The sequence below is a fragment of the Cynocephalus volans genome, chromosome 8 (genome assembly GCF_027409185.1).
Source record: "Cynocephalus volans isolate mCynVol1 chromosome 8, mCynVol1.pri, whole genome shotgun sequence".
Lineage (NCBI taxonomy): Eukaryota > Metazoa > Chordata > Mammalia > Dermoptera > Cynocephalidae > Cynocephalus > Cynocephalus volans.
The window spans coordinates 136,674,017-136,690,246 of NC_084467.1; the positions used below are offsets into that span (position 1 = coordinate 136,674,017).

Here is a 16,230-nt window from a genome sequence, read left to right on the forward strand (position 1 = left end):
CTTACTGAAATATTCTGTAAGAATATTTGTTTATTTGAGGGTCAGTGAGTCCTCATGTGTGTTTCATAGAAATTTCATAGAACTAATGTGGGCTTAGAAAAGAGGAAGACACTTGACCCATTGTACCATTTAAAGAATCATACTCTAATGACAAAATCTAGGAGAAATGTCAGAAAATTAGCACATTGCTTTTAGTTTCATTATTAATTTCTTTCTTATCTAACTCTTTTTTTACTTCCCCCCTCACAGTTTTGTTCTATATAATATACACTTTATTATTTCTTCAGTAGTTAGTAAAGAAGAAAATCAGCTTTCAGTAATAAGCCTTGATATTGTCTATACTGACTTGAGAAATATTCATTTTGTTACCTCCTACTTTATTCTCATATCCTCACTTTTACTAGCAAACAAAATGATAGATTATTGCTGGAAAAATTAAGTGAGTTGCTAATATAATTTACAGTTAAATTGCTGGTCTATATCTTTTTGTATTGATCTTGTTTTGAAAATACAAGAAGAGTGAATTTTATTAAGTTGCTGAATTTGCTTTATTCTTTGCAAACCTTAGTAGATGAATTATAGCATCTTTTTAAATGCAGCCATAATGCTATTATTGAATGATACTACTCAGACCTTCTATCTGTATATAGAATGAAATAAACGTATGTCAGAACATATCCAACTATACCTAGATAATAAGTAAATAATTTGTTAGGCATTTTAAATTGATAATTCATGTGACACAATGTTGTAGTATAAATATTCAACTCAATTTGCTTTTGATGAATAAAAATTTCTGTGGAAGTAGTTTGAAACTTGAAAATGTGTTTATATCCAGGCTGGGCTGTTCATTAGAATTACTTATGGACCATTTTTAAAATACCAGTTTTTTTTTTTTCCTCACCTCTGACTTTCTACAAGAGAGAAGCTAAATAGTGATGTGCTAGTATGTGTTTAACAAACCAGTTCTTGGGTGGGATTGGGGATGGGGGTCACTGATTTGCAGTGTTTGCTGATTTCCATGGTGTAAATATTTTCACCATAGCCAATTTCAAGCTACTAAGATGATAACATTGAATGTAGAGTTGGGGAAGGATGTACAGTAGCACAGCATTAAATAGTAGTTCCATCATACAGATATCATAAATATATGTAACCTCAAGAGAATAGATAGTAGCAAAATGTAGTAAAATAATTAGGAATGATGAATTTTGAATATTATCTTTTGTTTTTAATATAGCAAATTGTAAATTTATGTAATTTAATTTTTAATAATGAATGTGTTTAACAACCAGCTTCCAAACTTTCTGAAAATATAACTGTTGGCTTTCATGAGTTGATATGAACTGCCTCTAACACAACACTGGGGCTCTTGAGGTATCTATTTTTTTTTAACCAAGTAATTCTGATGCAAGAAACCTGCTAAACAGTTTTTCTAAAATACACATCTGATCCTAAGGCCCAAGAAGACATTCCACAGTCAGATGCAAAATGTCTTTTCTAGCGTCATTTCAAATCATACCATTTCTCTTACATCCTGTACATGTTACCTACACTAGATGTAGATTGCTTGTATCTTCTCAAACACACTTTGCACTTTATTATCCCCATGCCTTTTCGTTATCTTCCTTCAGCCTTGAATGACCTTACATCATTTGCCTGACTTTTGTAATAGTATTTATTTATCCTTCTGGAAATAACTCAAATACTACTCTCTTTTACTTCCTACTGTTGGAGACATTCCCATTTTTCTCTATGTTCTCATAGCACTTTGTTTATACAGTACTTCATTTTGAGCTCAAATTTATCATCAATAACAATGTCTGTTTTACTCACTAGATTATAGATTTCTAAAAGATGCCTTAGAATCATACTGTACTTAACACATTACTACAATCTTAAAGTGATTAATAAACATGTTTATTTTAATAGGAAGGATTATAGATAGTGCATGATGTATCCTTTACCTTCTATACCTTTGGAAAACTGACTAAAATTTAAACTTTTTTTGATTTAGTTGTTGTACACCCTTTTTTCCTGATGATTCAGAATCATATTACAAATTATGTCCCTATATCCTGCACCTAGTGAACACATGTAACATCATGAAGACTCTGGAACTTACCAAAAAAGAATTTCGTTAGCAAATATATGAACCACTTTAGAGCAAAAAAGATTAAATTGTATAACTACTTTTGCAAATTATTTTTATTCTGATTTAGTGTGCTTTATAGTGTTTTCAGTATAAAGTAAAAATAAGGCCTTTGTATCAATAAACACCCTCTAAAACAAGCAAAAATATTTTGTTTTGTGACTTGAGAGAAATTTGCTTTTATATATGTCCTTAAGGGTAAATTTCTCATCAATCTGTTGGCTTGCTGGCATTTTATCTAGAGTCCGAATTATCTGATCACCTTCACAATAAGTATTGACAAGATCTGAGTGTATGAAGGAAATGTTGTTCTAAAGTAAGAACAATTCAAAAATTTCTTGAGGCAAATGCAGCACATTCTTTGTTAGAGGTGTTTGGGGAATTTTTTTTTTTTTTTTTTTTCCATTTTTTACCCTAAGCTGCCACCTGATGGCAAAAATTAAAATGACATCTTTTGTAACATTCAAAACCTCCATCTCAATTTTTCGGATTTTTATTTATTCAGTGTGGAGCCTCCAAAATTCCAAATGCAGATCTGTACAGATATTATGTATTCAATAAATATTTGATTACTTTGGACATCAGGGAAATCATATTTATTATTTAACCTTTGTTAGACAATGATCCTACTACGGAGATTTGTTTCAAGTCTTATATTCTTTACAGAACTCCATAAAGAATCTGTTTGTTAATTAGTTTTATTTAATGAATTACTTAAGTCTAGTAATTTCCTTTTTTCTTTCCCTTTCCCTTTTCTTTCTTCAGAACGAGGTCACTCGGACACTGTGGTGTTCTTTTACTTGTGGATCATCTTTTGTATCATCAGCTCCTGCTATACCCTTATCTGGGATCTGAAAATGGACTGGGGTCTCTTTGATAAGAATGCTGGAGAAAACACTTTCCTCCGGGAAGAGATTGTATACCCCCAAAAAGTATGTACAAAGAGTGTTCATGTTTCGTTTTAAAAAACCTTAAGTGCACCACTAGCTAAATCCTATTGCGATACAGACCCAATCCCTAATTATATTAATCTAATTAGAAAAAATAATTACCAAAAATTAAATTAAAAATTAAAATTACTCGTTTAGTCAGCAATAATGTTATCAGGTGTTTACTATATGCTAGGCACTATTGGAAATAAAAACAAAGTAGGCCGGCAGGTTAGCTCAGTTGATTAGAGCATGGTGCTGAAAACACCAAGGCTTGATCCCTGTACAGGCCAGCTGCAAAAATACCAAAATGAATTTCTGGTTCTCAAGGGAAGCTGTAAACTATATTCTAAACAGATAAGTAAACATTACACTACAATGTGATAAAGACTAGAAGAATAAATTAATTTTTTAAAATAAGTTAATTAAATTTATTTATTTTTGATCATGGAATTCCTTCCATCTGAGCACCCTTTCTTGCCTTTGTCTGCTTTGTAAACTCCTGTTTCTCCTTTTTTGGGAGAAGGCAGCTGGCCCATGCAAGGATCCAAACCCTTGACTTTGGGGTTGCAACACACCATGTTCTAACCAACTGAACTAGCCAGCCAGCCCCTGTTCCTCCTTCTTAAAAGTCAGTTTGTGTTATTTTCTGTAAGAAGTCTTTTTAAATTTTCCCAGGGTGTTTTTAGCCATTCTCCCTAATTCTTTATCCTATGTAAAATTCCATTACAGCAATTACCACATTGTATTATAATTGTCTGTTTAGGTGTACATATCCCTCACTGCCTAACAGTTCGTGGTATATAGTAGACTTAATGTTTAGGGAATGAATGAATAAATACTTGACTGAATGAGCAGTGTAGTGAAAGCACAAAGGAATAGAGTGCCTTACTCTGCTTGGGTGCATCAAGAAGGCTTCTCCTTTCATTTATTTCAACTAGTATTTGTTATTATCAACTGCCAATTCAATCAGAAGATATAGACAATTCCTCAGGAATTATCTTTGGATTTTATCTTTGTATAAAGAAAAGGACAAGAGAGTCTGAATTGAAGAGCCAAAAGACCAAAAAAATCTTTACTCAGATGTTTTAGTAAAGGATAAATACCATGATTAGACCTGGACAGAAAATAAATGATGAACTGGGAATCCTGATATGTGAATTCTAATCCCAGCTCTCTCACTAACTAGCTATATAACTCTAGGCAACCAGACTACAGTGGATTCTCTTCTGTAAGATAAGGGTGTTAGTCGATTATCTCTTGATCTTTTCCCAGTTCTAAAATTCTGTGATGGGATGGGAAGGGAAATATAGATTGGGTCATGAATATTTTATGCTGTATCAAAATGTCATCAGTACTTCGAAATTGTATTTTGAAATGTGTATGAATGTATAACAAACAGTTGGTGAGAAGGGAATGGCTGTTTTCAAGTGTGCGGATTGAAGATAAATGATAGGAGAGTGAATACAAAGAATGATATAAAGGGTGACTTCAGATGAGCAAACAAAGGAAAAAAGGGGACATTCATTGACAGTGATCTTTTTTACCTAAACTACAGCAATAATTCCCATGTGAAAATTTAGAATGCATGACCAAGACATTAGACACATTTTTATAAATCTCATTTGAAAAGAAAATGAATAATCAGAGAATAGACATGAACTCAGGGAAAGATGGCCCTTCTGTGCTCACTGTGTATACTATATTGCTGCTTATATTATTCTTGTCTTACTGAAAGCTATAATATATTTGTTTCTTATTATGATGGTTGCTTAGATGGACTGTTTGTATCCTTAAATGTTAATCCAGACCCCCTTTTAAATATTTCTAATTTATTGATGTCTATGTAATAAAATTAGTGAATAGAATCTTTGTTTATTTGTTATCATATATTTTCATGTCCCTAGAAATATATTTTCCTACATTATAATTTGCATATTTGTTAAGAAAAATGTTCTGCTGGATCACCATATCCCTTTCAAGTTTAAAAAGGTAAATATTGGAATAAAATTCATCCAGCTTGAAAAGTGAAGAAGCCACTTATGGACTCCAGTGGAACTTCATTAAAAATTAAGAACAGAGCTATATAAACCTTAAAATCAGTTCCTAGGGATTAACAATACATAATATTGAGCATCACACCTCAGGTCCAGGAACCATTTTTTGTTATCTCCATATTCAGAGTTAACTTTTCTCTGTCTTTTGCTCTCAAGTCAAGCTTATTTCCGCCAAAAGACTTTCACATTTTTGGTGACATCAGCTCCCATAACTGCTGTTTTTTGTTAATAGCCTTCTATCAATGACTAGTATTACATTGTTTGTTCTGTTTTTTAATAAAGTGACTGTCATGGCTTAATACAAAGCAATTCTAGTTTCCAAAAGATGTCATAGCCTTTAAATACATATATTTAAAGAGTTCATTTCCTAGAGATTAATAATGAACAAATCCGTGAATTATAGTTCTGGTCTGTTAGCCATTCATGTACTTAAGGCTTTTGTGTAGCTAGAACTGGATTCCAAAATCTTGGGTACTAGCACCATAAAGTATTAGTTGAGCACTGTCTTCTCCATGTAAAAATATGAAATTCAACCATGTTTGTGAAATCCAAGTTTAATTTCATTTATCAACATCACAAAGCAAGGCAAAACTTTCTTCAAATGCAAGGTAAGGCAATTTGAGAAGAACTGCAAATAACAGTTAATAAATCTGCTCAACTTGTCTAATATTAGCTGTTAAGTTATTAGCATATTATGTACCTGTTAGGATGTAATCTCAATCAATTAAAGATCTCATCTGGCTTGTATTTCTGGGGCCTAGAAGATAGCCTACAATATGGGAATGAAATATATTTGTTAAATGATTACTAAAATTCAGTAATACTTCATTTTGAATATCACACCACTTAAGAAAAACTAAATTGGTGGAAATCTTCCTAAAATATGATGTGTACTTTTCTGCAAAAATAAAATAAAATGTAACTCTTTTTTTCCTCTTGAACCTGTGCTTAGTGGTGGGACATATGTGAGTCTTGTTGCTGATAGATATGCTTATTTATGAGAAATATGATGGGAACCATACTCAATTTGCTTATTATTCCTCAGGCTTACTACTACTGTGCCATCATAGAGGATGTGATACTACGCTTTGCTTGGACTATCCAAATCTCAATTACCTCTACAACTGTGTTGCCTCATGCTGGTGACATCATTGCTACTGTGTTTGCTCCCCTTGAAGTTTTCCGGTAAGTAAACTACCGAAAAGTTTATCAAAGATTTTTTATCTAAAAGAAGCACAATGCGTATAAATTAGAATTTATTATAACTTATATTTTAAAAGCTTAAATTTTTCATTTTTTCTTTAACTTCTCTTTAGCCTCAAAGTTATAATATCCTATTTGAAGGACTTAGAGGTTAATTCTTATGAAGTTAAAATAACTTGATGATGACTTATAGATTTTCGAGGGGAATTGGTCACCAATGAAAGGGTGGTAAGTGGAAATTGGGAGGTAAAAAGTCTTAGAACAGAAATTAAAATTTTTTGAGAATTATTTTTTGCAATCTGGCAGTCTAGGTTAATCAACCCAACCTTCTCACTGAAAACTATTAAAAATGCTACATAAAATGATTTGTAAATTTTTCTAAAAGTATCAGTGATCTGGCAAAATAGCCCAAAATGTAAGTGAAAGCAGGAACCCTGAGATAAACATAGCACTAAAGTCACTTTTGGACTACAGAAATTTGCCAAACCTGGAGACTTTGAGATTCAGATATAATTACCAATTCAAATTTGTATGCATCTAATACCATACCTTGAAAATATGTAAAGAAAAGTGGGCATTGCTAAAAAGTAGAAGAATTTATAACTTTAGTGGAAGATTTTAACATATTTCCTTTAGTAATAGTTAACCAACCTGACCTAATTGACTTGTGTAGAGCACTGCATCCAACAACTACTAAATGCACATTTTTTTAAAATGCATGTAGAACATTTACCAATATTAGCCATATACTAGGTCATAAAAGGAAGTCTCAACAAATTTCAGAGGAGTAAAATCACAAAAAGGTAAGTAAATTCTCAAATGTGTAGAAATTAATCAGTACATATCCCTGGGTGAAAGTTGAAATTTTAAAAAGTCTGAACTCTAAATTTTAAAATATTTAGAACAGAATGAAATTGAAAATATGATAAAAGAAAATGTAGAATGCAGCTAAAGCCATGCTTAGAGGGAAATGTATAATCTAATATATATCAGAAAAGTATATTAACTCAAGAAATTAGAAAAATTTTAATAACAGAAAATTAAGCCCAAAAGAAGATAGAAGGAAGGAAACATGAAGAACAGAATTTAATAGAATAGAAAGCAAATATACAATAGAGAAAATTAACAGAGCCAAAGTTAGTTCTTTAAAAAGACTAAGACTTTTGATAATTAAGTGGGAAAGGAAAGAAGGCACAAAGTATGAATATCAAAAATCCTAAAGATATTTTTTTAAAGAATAAGACATTATTATAAACACCTTTATGCCAATAAATTTTTAAAATTTAGATGAAATGGATAAATTTCTCAAAAAGCAGTTTACCAAAACCAATAAAAAAGAAAGAGAAAATCTAGTAGACTAATACCTACTAAAGAAATTAAATTCATATTAAAATACTTCCCACAAAGAAAACTTCAAACCTAGGGAATTCTTGCAAATGTTTGAGGAAGAAATATTACCAATTTTACACAAAGTTCTTTCAGAGAAAAAGGGCAGAAAAGGGAACACTTCCCAGTTTGTTGTAAGCAGGCAGCATGACTTTAAATGTCTAAACCTACAAGGACATTCCAAGAGAGACCAATCTGTCACATGTATAAGAGTTGCACAAATTCTGAACAAAATATTAGATAATCAATCTCCAACAAAACATAAAAAGGATGATATATCACAAGTTAGTTCATTCTAGGAAAAGAACATTCAAAAATAAATCTGTGCAACTCACCACATTAACAGAATAAGCAGGGGTTGGGAGAGAACCTCAATATATGTAGAAAAGGCCATTGATAAAACTTAATACTGTTCCAGAAAAAAATAAAGATTTTCTACAAAAAATAAAATCAAGATCATATTTTAACAGTAAAACACTGTAAGCTTTTTCCTAAGATCAGGAATGAGACAGGTATGTCTCCTTTTACAGCTTCTATTTGACATTGTATTGCAAGTATAGCTAGTGCAATGAGGGAAAAAAGTGTAAGGATTGGACGGGAAAAACAAAACTATAATTATTCACTGAGGACAATTGCATATGCAGAACAGTCAAAATAATTCACAAATAAATTATTATATCAAATGTCACAGCGTTCCTAAATACAAAGTTGATATAAATATAAATCAGTTATTTTAAAAATAGTTAAAATTATTAGAAAAAGAAAAATTTTTAAACCATACCATTTTGAATAGGATCAAAAGAACAAAGTTAAAAGACTTATACTCTCAAATATCAAGACCGATTATACAGATATATAGCTACAGTGATTAAGACAGTGTACAGCGTTGGTGAAAGGATAGACAAATAGACCACTGGAACAGAATAGGGAGTCCAGAAACAGATTGACACAATCCATTGACACTATCTGATTTATGACAAAGGCAGCTACATAATAGTGGAGAAAGAGAGACCCTTTAATAAGTGATATTGAGTCAACTGGATATCCATATGAGAAAAAAATGAATCCCAACTCTTACTGTATACTGTATGCAGAATCATTTCCAGGTGGATTGCAGAGCTAAATATGAAAGGGTAAATCATAAGTTATCTAAAAGTTAACATAGGAGGGGACCCTAAATGTGGCTTTCAGTGGATGGTAATATATATTTCTGGATGGTAATTACAGATGTGACCACTTTATGATAATTAATCAAGCTGTACACTTACGATTTGCATACTTTTGTATATGTATGTTATACTTCAATTAAAATAGTTACTTAAAAAAAGGCAGCCAGACAGAAGAAAGGATTACCCTCAAAGAAGGATGAGTTAGACTGACAGCTGACTTCTCAACAGCAGCAATGAAAGTCAGAAATCATTAAAATGACATCTTCAGCGTGCTGAAAGAAAATAACTGCCTACCTAGAACTCTTTACCCAGTGAAAATATCTTATACAAATGAGATGATAAAAAAGGTCAAACTAATAAAAATGTAACATAGAGTAGAATGGAGGTTACCAGAACCTGAGAGTTAGGATGGGAATCAAAAGTAAATGGGGACATTTTGATCAAATGATACAAAGTTTCAGTTCAGCAGGAGGAATAAGTTCCCGTGATCTATCACACAGCATGGGGAATATAGTTAATAGTAATGTATTATATATTTCAAAGTTGTTAGAGTGGATTTTAAATGTTCACACCACAAAAAAATGGTAAGTATGTGAGGTAATGAATATATTAATTTGAGTGATTTAATCATTTCACAGTGTGCACGTGTTGAAACATCACATTGTACCTCATAAACATACACAGTTATATTCTGTCAATTAAAACGAATGAAATGTTTTTGAAAGAAAAAAAAGATATTTTGGGGTAGGTAGATAGCATTCCTCTGAGTCAAAATGGTCAAACAGCCTGATAAAATAAGGTAGAAGCTGGAAACATAAAGATAAACATGAAAAATAAAGAATGACTCTGGAAAGTATACTCACTGGAGTTAGTGCTTTCTCTAGACTGTTTGTTAACCCTCTTTCCCTTCTTCACTTTCCCAAATGTCTAGATCTGGGACTTGAACTCCATCACTACTACCATCTCTCCCCACCCACTTCTTTGTCTTTCAGGTGTGCTACTTCATAATTAAATATATATATGTACGTATATATAAAGTATGTCAATTACTTTTTTATTCTTGATTACTTTCTTTTTAAAAAAAATTTGCTTAATAACATAATCAAATGTTCTATCACCCATTTAAAATAAAAACAAAAACCTTTGAATTTACTACCCCCTCCAACTATTGCCCATCTTTATGCTCTCCTTTACAGCAAAATTCAAGAGATGTCTGTACTTGCTGTCTCCACTCTCACTTTTCCACTCTCTTTAATTCCATTCAAGTATTTGTTCCCAATACTCAAACTAAATCACTTTTGTTAATAATGTACAGTAATAATAATAATAGTGAACACTATGTAGTGACTACTGTGTATCTGGCACTGTTCTGAACCCCTTAAATTTATTAGCTTACTGAATCATCACAACAGTCTTATGAGGTAGGTATTGTTATTATTTCATTTTACTGATGACACTGAAGCATAAGTTAAGTAACTCATCCAAAGTCATTACAGCTAGTAAGTGGTAGAGCCATGAATTGAATCTAGACAGTCTCCCAGAGTCTGTGCTCTTAAATCATACCCTTGCTATTCTGCTCAATCCTGTAGTCAGTTCTCTGTATCTTACTTCATAGCAAAACACTTCCTTCACTTGACTTCTCAGAAATCACATTCTCCTTTCTCACTAGCTATTCCTTCTCAACTCCTTTACTGGTTCTTCTTCCTCTTCCCAAATTGTAAGTGTTGGAGTGTTCCAGTGTTTAATCCTCTGTCCTCTCCTCCAGTTCTATTATTCCTAAGCCCCTGATTTGAAATACTGTCCTTATGCTAAACTCTCCCTTGAACTATAGCTCATGTTCATCTATCTATCAAATTCTCCACTTGGATATCTAATGGATAGCTCTAGCCTAACAGAAACAGCCCTGCTCCTCCAGTCTTAGTAAATGGTGCCACCACTCACGCAGGCCAAAAACCCTAACACCACTCACCTCCCCTGTCAGTGTCTTGTCAGCTCCATCTTTATAAATTAATCTATAGTCTGTCTGCTTCTCATCACCTCTATTACCGTTTTTGTCTAAGTCACCATCACTCTTTAACAGACTATTTCGACAGCCTTCTAACTGGTCTTTCTTCAGTGTTTTCGTCTCTCTTTGATCTATTCATCATTTCATCATACAACGTATAGAATGATCTTTGTAAAACAAATCCCTTCATTCTCCTCAGAACTCTCATTGTTTTACATCACACCTAAAATCTAAACTCTTTACTGTGGTTTTAAGGCCCTTTGTAAATGGGCCTTCTTCTACATCTTCATCTTTATTTCCTGCCATATTAACCTCACTTATTCCACTCCAGTCCCACTGACCTTCTTGCTGTTATGTTAGAATACCAAAGACCTTTCCAACTTGGAGTTTTTTATACTTGCTATTTCTTCTTCCTGTGACACTTTTCTCCAGGATTTTTACACGACTTGCTTTCTTGCATCGTTCAGGTTTTTCTAGATGCCATGTCTTTAGAGAAGCTTTCCATAAGTCTTACAACAGCACACTTTATCCCATTGCCCTGCTTTATTTTCTTCAGAGTACTTATTAGCTGATTAGTTGTTTACATGCTTATTATCTTTCTCCACCACTAGAAATTATACCCCATAAGGGCAAAGACTTTGTCTGTCTTATTCATTGCCTTTTTCTGCCTTATGGTGGTAGGCATGCAGTAAATGTTTGTCAAATAAAGTGAAAGGATGTGTACTCTAAAACTTCATTTCTTTTCTTTTTTTTTTTTTTTTTTTTACTTCTCAAAATATATTGTACTTGATTTTCATGCCCCTTTACCCGTTCCTCCCCCCACAACATCGTATCTGTTCACTTGACTTAAATAGTTCAAGGAATTTTTGTGGTTATTCTGTCTTCTCCCCCCCCCCATTTGTTTGTGTGTTTATTTATTTATTTATTTTTAGCTCCCACAAATAAGTGAGAACATGTGGTATTGAGTCCCTTCCTTTTGCATAATCTACTCTTGCTTCCCTTCCCCCATCTCCATGCATCTTTCCCTGTTTTATTTTAATATTCTAGCCCTTAACTCCTTGTTTTTGTTTCCATGTGTGGAAACTTAATATTCTTTGAGGTTTACAGGTAGTGGTAGTAGTAGTTTGTTCAGATTTTATAAGTAATTTGTTTGCTCTACCTCATTTTGCTAAGGCGATTTGTGTGGAACTTCTTCCGCCTGGAGAATGAACATCTGAATAACTGTGGTGAATTCCGTGCTGTGCGAGACATCTCTGTGGCCCCCCTGAACGCAGATGATCAGACACTCCTGGAACAGATGATGGACCAGGATGATGGGGTACGAAACCGCCAGAAGAATAGGTCATGGAAGAACAGCCAGAGCATATCCCTGCGCCGGCCTCGCCTCGCTTCTCAGTATGTATGGCTTCCACTTCTGAGAGGCATATTGCCTTTGGGTTTTAGCACTGGATAACATTTAAGCTAAGAAACTATCAAGTTGAACTAAACGAAATTGCTCATATTCAGTCATTTTTCACTTACAAAAAACAGTAATAAACAGCAATTTCATATGATCCAACCTGTAGAACTTCTCAATGAGCACATAGAGTAAATGTCATTAATGACATTACCTACTAATTTGGCATTAAAATTATACTGTCTGGGAAAAAATTTGTTGGAGAATGATTTACTTGACTGTTCAGTATGTTTTGTATACATATAATTTTCAAAATCCTGCCTTCTATGTAACCTTGGCCAAAGTACTTAGAATTTCTCTGTATTACCTCTTATCTGTAAATTGGGATTACTGTGGTCCCTGATTCAAGTGGTTAAGTGGATTTAATCCGTTGTTACATGGAACTTATACCAGTTCCTCACAGAAAGAGCTCAGTAAGTATAAACTATTATTTTTTTATCTTTTTATTAAATACCTACAACAATATTTTTATCAGTCATTGGCTTTGTATGTTGCTAAAAGTAATAATAAATGTAGAATATGTGATGGCTGCATTTGAAATTTAAAGACAATAGCACAGTAGATTGGAATGAAGGAGGAAATTTAAGTTGAGCATGAGTAGCTTTCTAAAGGAAAACGAAGTGTTTGAATAAGTTAGAGGAACAGTAGAGACAGAAAGAGAAAGAAAAATCATGTGACTAGAACTACAGTGAGAATAATTTAGCTGAATAGATGAAATATGATTGTAAAGGATGAACAGTGCAAGCTGTTCAGGCAGGAAAGAGTCACAGAGAATTTTTTCATAGAAGAATGACATTATGAAAGTATCTTAAGAAGTTTTACTGGCACTGTGCAGGCTATATTAGGAAAGGGAAAACTGAAGTCCAAGACCAAATGAAAGGCTTTTGCAGTATTTTTAATTATGAGACAGTGAAGACTCAGATTAAGATGCTTACAATTGGTGGACTAAAAGGAATGTAAGGAGATGTTCTAAAGGAAGTGAAAAACAGGAGGTGGTAACGATAACCCACTGAATATAAGGGAGTAGAGTAGAATTTTCCAAGGCTTTCTACAGAGATCTGGAATTTCTTTGAAGAGGAGAAGGTAGAAAAGAAATGCAGAGAGTAGGGAACTGAGTCTTAGGGAACAACACAGGCAAGGGAAAAAAGAACAAACAAAAAGTACAGAAGTGATTAGGGAGGTTGGTAGGAAGAGAATCAAAACAAAGCATAGTACAGTCATACCAAGGAAGCAGAGTTTGAAGAAGCTGGGGTGGGGCAGTACCCAGTGGGTCAGTGAGATAAGTGCCACAAAGGGCTGGAAGAAAATGCTGTTTGTGTCCATCCTCTCACTGAGTTCCTGATCTTGAAAGTCTAATCCTTGTTAGTTACCAGCAGAGGGCAATCCAAATATATACTATTTCGGCTTGAGAAACAAGGAAGCTCTTTGGTAGTAGATTATTATGTTCAAATTCAAGTGTTTAGTGGAAAAACACTGGGAAACTAGATTGCATCCAGAGGAAGACATTTCAAATAGAGTAGGTTATGTGCAACAAAGAGATCAGAGAATCTAAAAATAAGATCTGAGTTTGGGTACTGACTTTATGACTCATGCAACATTTAGCACATCCTTAAACTTTTTGAACATCAGTTTCCACCTCTGTGAAGTAGGAATAGTAATTCGTATTTCACCAAATACCACTTTCACGTCATGGGACTCATGAGTTGCAAAATATTTTTTTACCTAATTCCATTTTTCATCCAGTGCAGGAGTCTTTTCTACAGCATCCTGAATAGATGATCATTTTGTGCTGATTGACAGTCAACAGTGATAACGAAGTTTTCTCATATAACTATATTGTTGGTTAGTTATGATGGTGAATAGCTTATGTTGGGCTGAAATATGCTTCACTATAATTTCACTGTAACTTCAACCGGTTAATGATTTATAATGATGAACATGCTAATAATATTGATTTGATGATCATATAATGTACAAAAATACTAATAATCAACTCTGTACCCCAGAAATATGTATGTATAATCAAAGCTTTAAAAAAGGGGGGGGGGGCCGGCCCATGGCTCACTTGGGAGAGTGCGGTGCTGATAACACCAAGGCCATGGGTTCGGATCCCATATAGGGATGGCCGGCTGGCTCACTTGGGAGAGCGTGGTGCTGACAACACCAAGTCAAGGGTTAAGATCCTCTTACTGGTCATCTTTTTAAAAAATTTAAAAAATAAAACAAAACTTCAACCAGTTAATGCTACTTGTGTTCTCACATAAATGCTGAGTATCCTCCTTCTTCTGCATCATACTTTGTCAACTCTTTAAAGACAGACAACTGTCATGCCTCTCCTTAGATCTTATCTTCTGTTGTCTAACTCTTTTAGTTTCTCATGCATACCTCAAATGGTATTTCTGTCATTCTCATCATAATTCCATATTTGTTTTATATTTTATTGATGCCTTTTATATCCATTTTCTCACTTGATATGCACACTATCTCCACAAGTTGAAAGTGGCATTAAGTGAAATAAGTATTATTATTCCTGCTTTACAGAAATGGAAGCAGGAACTCAAAGAGGGAAGATGCATCCTAAAATCACAATGATTGCTCAAAACTGAGATCTTCTTATTCCATATTACTACCCTTTCCATTGCACATGAACTGCCATTGTTCTTGTTACCTTCCTCTGGTTGCAATCTAGTTTCTTAGTATTTTTCCAATAATATCTGAAATTGAATATGAAACTCCAGGGATAATCCATCTGGCATTAGTAGATAGTGCCAAAGATATATGTTTAATGGTGGCAGAATGGGAAATATATCTAATATTATTAATGTGTTTGTATTTTAGTAATGGACCAAGTGCTTTTTTCCCCTTATTACTACTTAGATCCAAGGCTCGTGACACTAAGATATTGATAGAAGACACAGATGATGAAGCTAACACTTGAATTCTCCGAAGTCTAGATTAACATCCTTGGTTTTCCTACTCTACAATTCTTTCCTCGACCAACGCAACCTCTAGTACCTTTCCAGCTGAAAACAGGAGAAAACACATAACACATTTTCCCGAGCTCTTCCAGATTGGATCCTATGGACTCCAAACAAGCTCACTGTGTTTCTTTTCGTTTCTTCTGGTTTAATTTTAATTTTCTATTTTTAAAACAAGTATTTACTTCATTTTGCCAATCAGAGGACGTTTTAAGGAACAAAACCATAGTATCTTATGGATTGTTTACAATCACATGGACACAGATACCTATCAGGATGAAGAACAGGCATTGCAAGGACCCTCTGATGGGACGATACCGAGATATCTCGGCTTTTGCTTGTCCGGTTTTGACTGGTTGAAACCGGACATTGGTTTTTAAATTTTTTTGTCAGTTTATGTGGAGAATTTTTTCCTTTTCTTCATACGCAGCGCAAAGGCACTGGCTGCACTTGCAGGAAAAGTGCAACTTAGAGCAGTACCTTCATTCACGAAGCTACTTTTTAATTTGATGTAACTTTTCTTATTTTGGGGAGGGCTGCTGGGTGGGTGGGTGGGAAATATGATGTATTTGTTACATGTAGTTTTCTCATTATTTATGAAACTTAACCATAAGAGAATGATATAACTCCTGTGCAGTGAAGGTGATAACAGTGAAAGACAACAGGGGAAACTAATGCTGGATGATGTTCATGAGGATCAGTCCCATATACCTCTTTCAGGAGTCAACTTGCACCGCTTTGACTTTTTCTTTTCTTTCATTTTAATTTTAAGCCAAAGTTTTTCATTACTAACTTTTTAAGTTGTTGCTGCTTTAGAGTCCTGAGTGTCTCTCTCATAACAAGGCATCCCGTACTTCTACACCACCAGTTGAAATTCGTATGAAAGATTCTGATA

General features: G+C 33.7%; 1 protein-coding gene across 1 annotated transcript in view; it reads left to right on the forward strand.

Moving 5' to 3' along the window:
- Window positions 1-15,857, forward strand: part of XPR1 (xenotropic and polytropic retrovirus receptor 1) — a 232,509-nt gene extending 216,652 nt beyond the window's left edge. Inside the window, exons 12-15 of the mRNA XM_063104379.1 lie at window positions 2,918-3,084; window positions 6,184-6,323; window positions 12,075-12,296; window positions 15,235-15,857. Coding sequence (XP_062960449.1) covers window positions 2,918-3,084; window positions 6,184-6,323; window positions 12,075-12,296; window positions 15,235-15,295 — 590 coding nt within the window. The 3' untranslated portion in view covers window positions 15,296-15,857. The remainder of the gene's footprint in view (window positions 1-2,917; window positions 3,085-6,183; window positions 6,324-12,074; window positions 12,297-15,234) is intronic.
- Window positions 15,858-16,230: the final 373 nt, after the last annotated feature.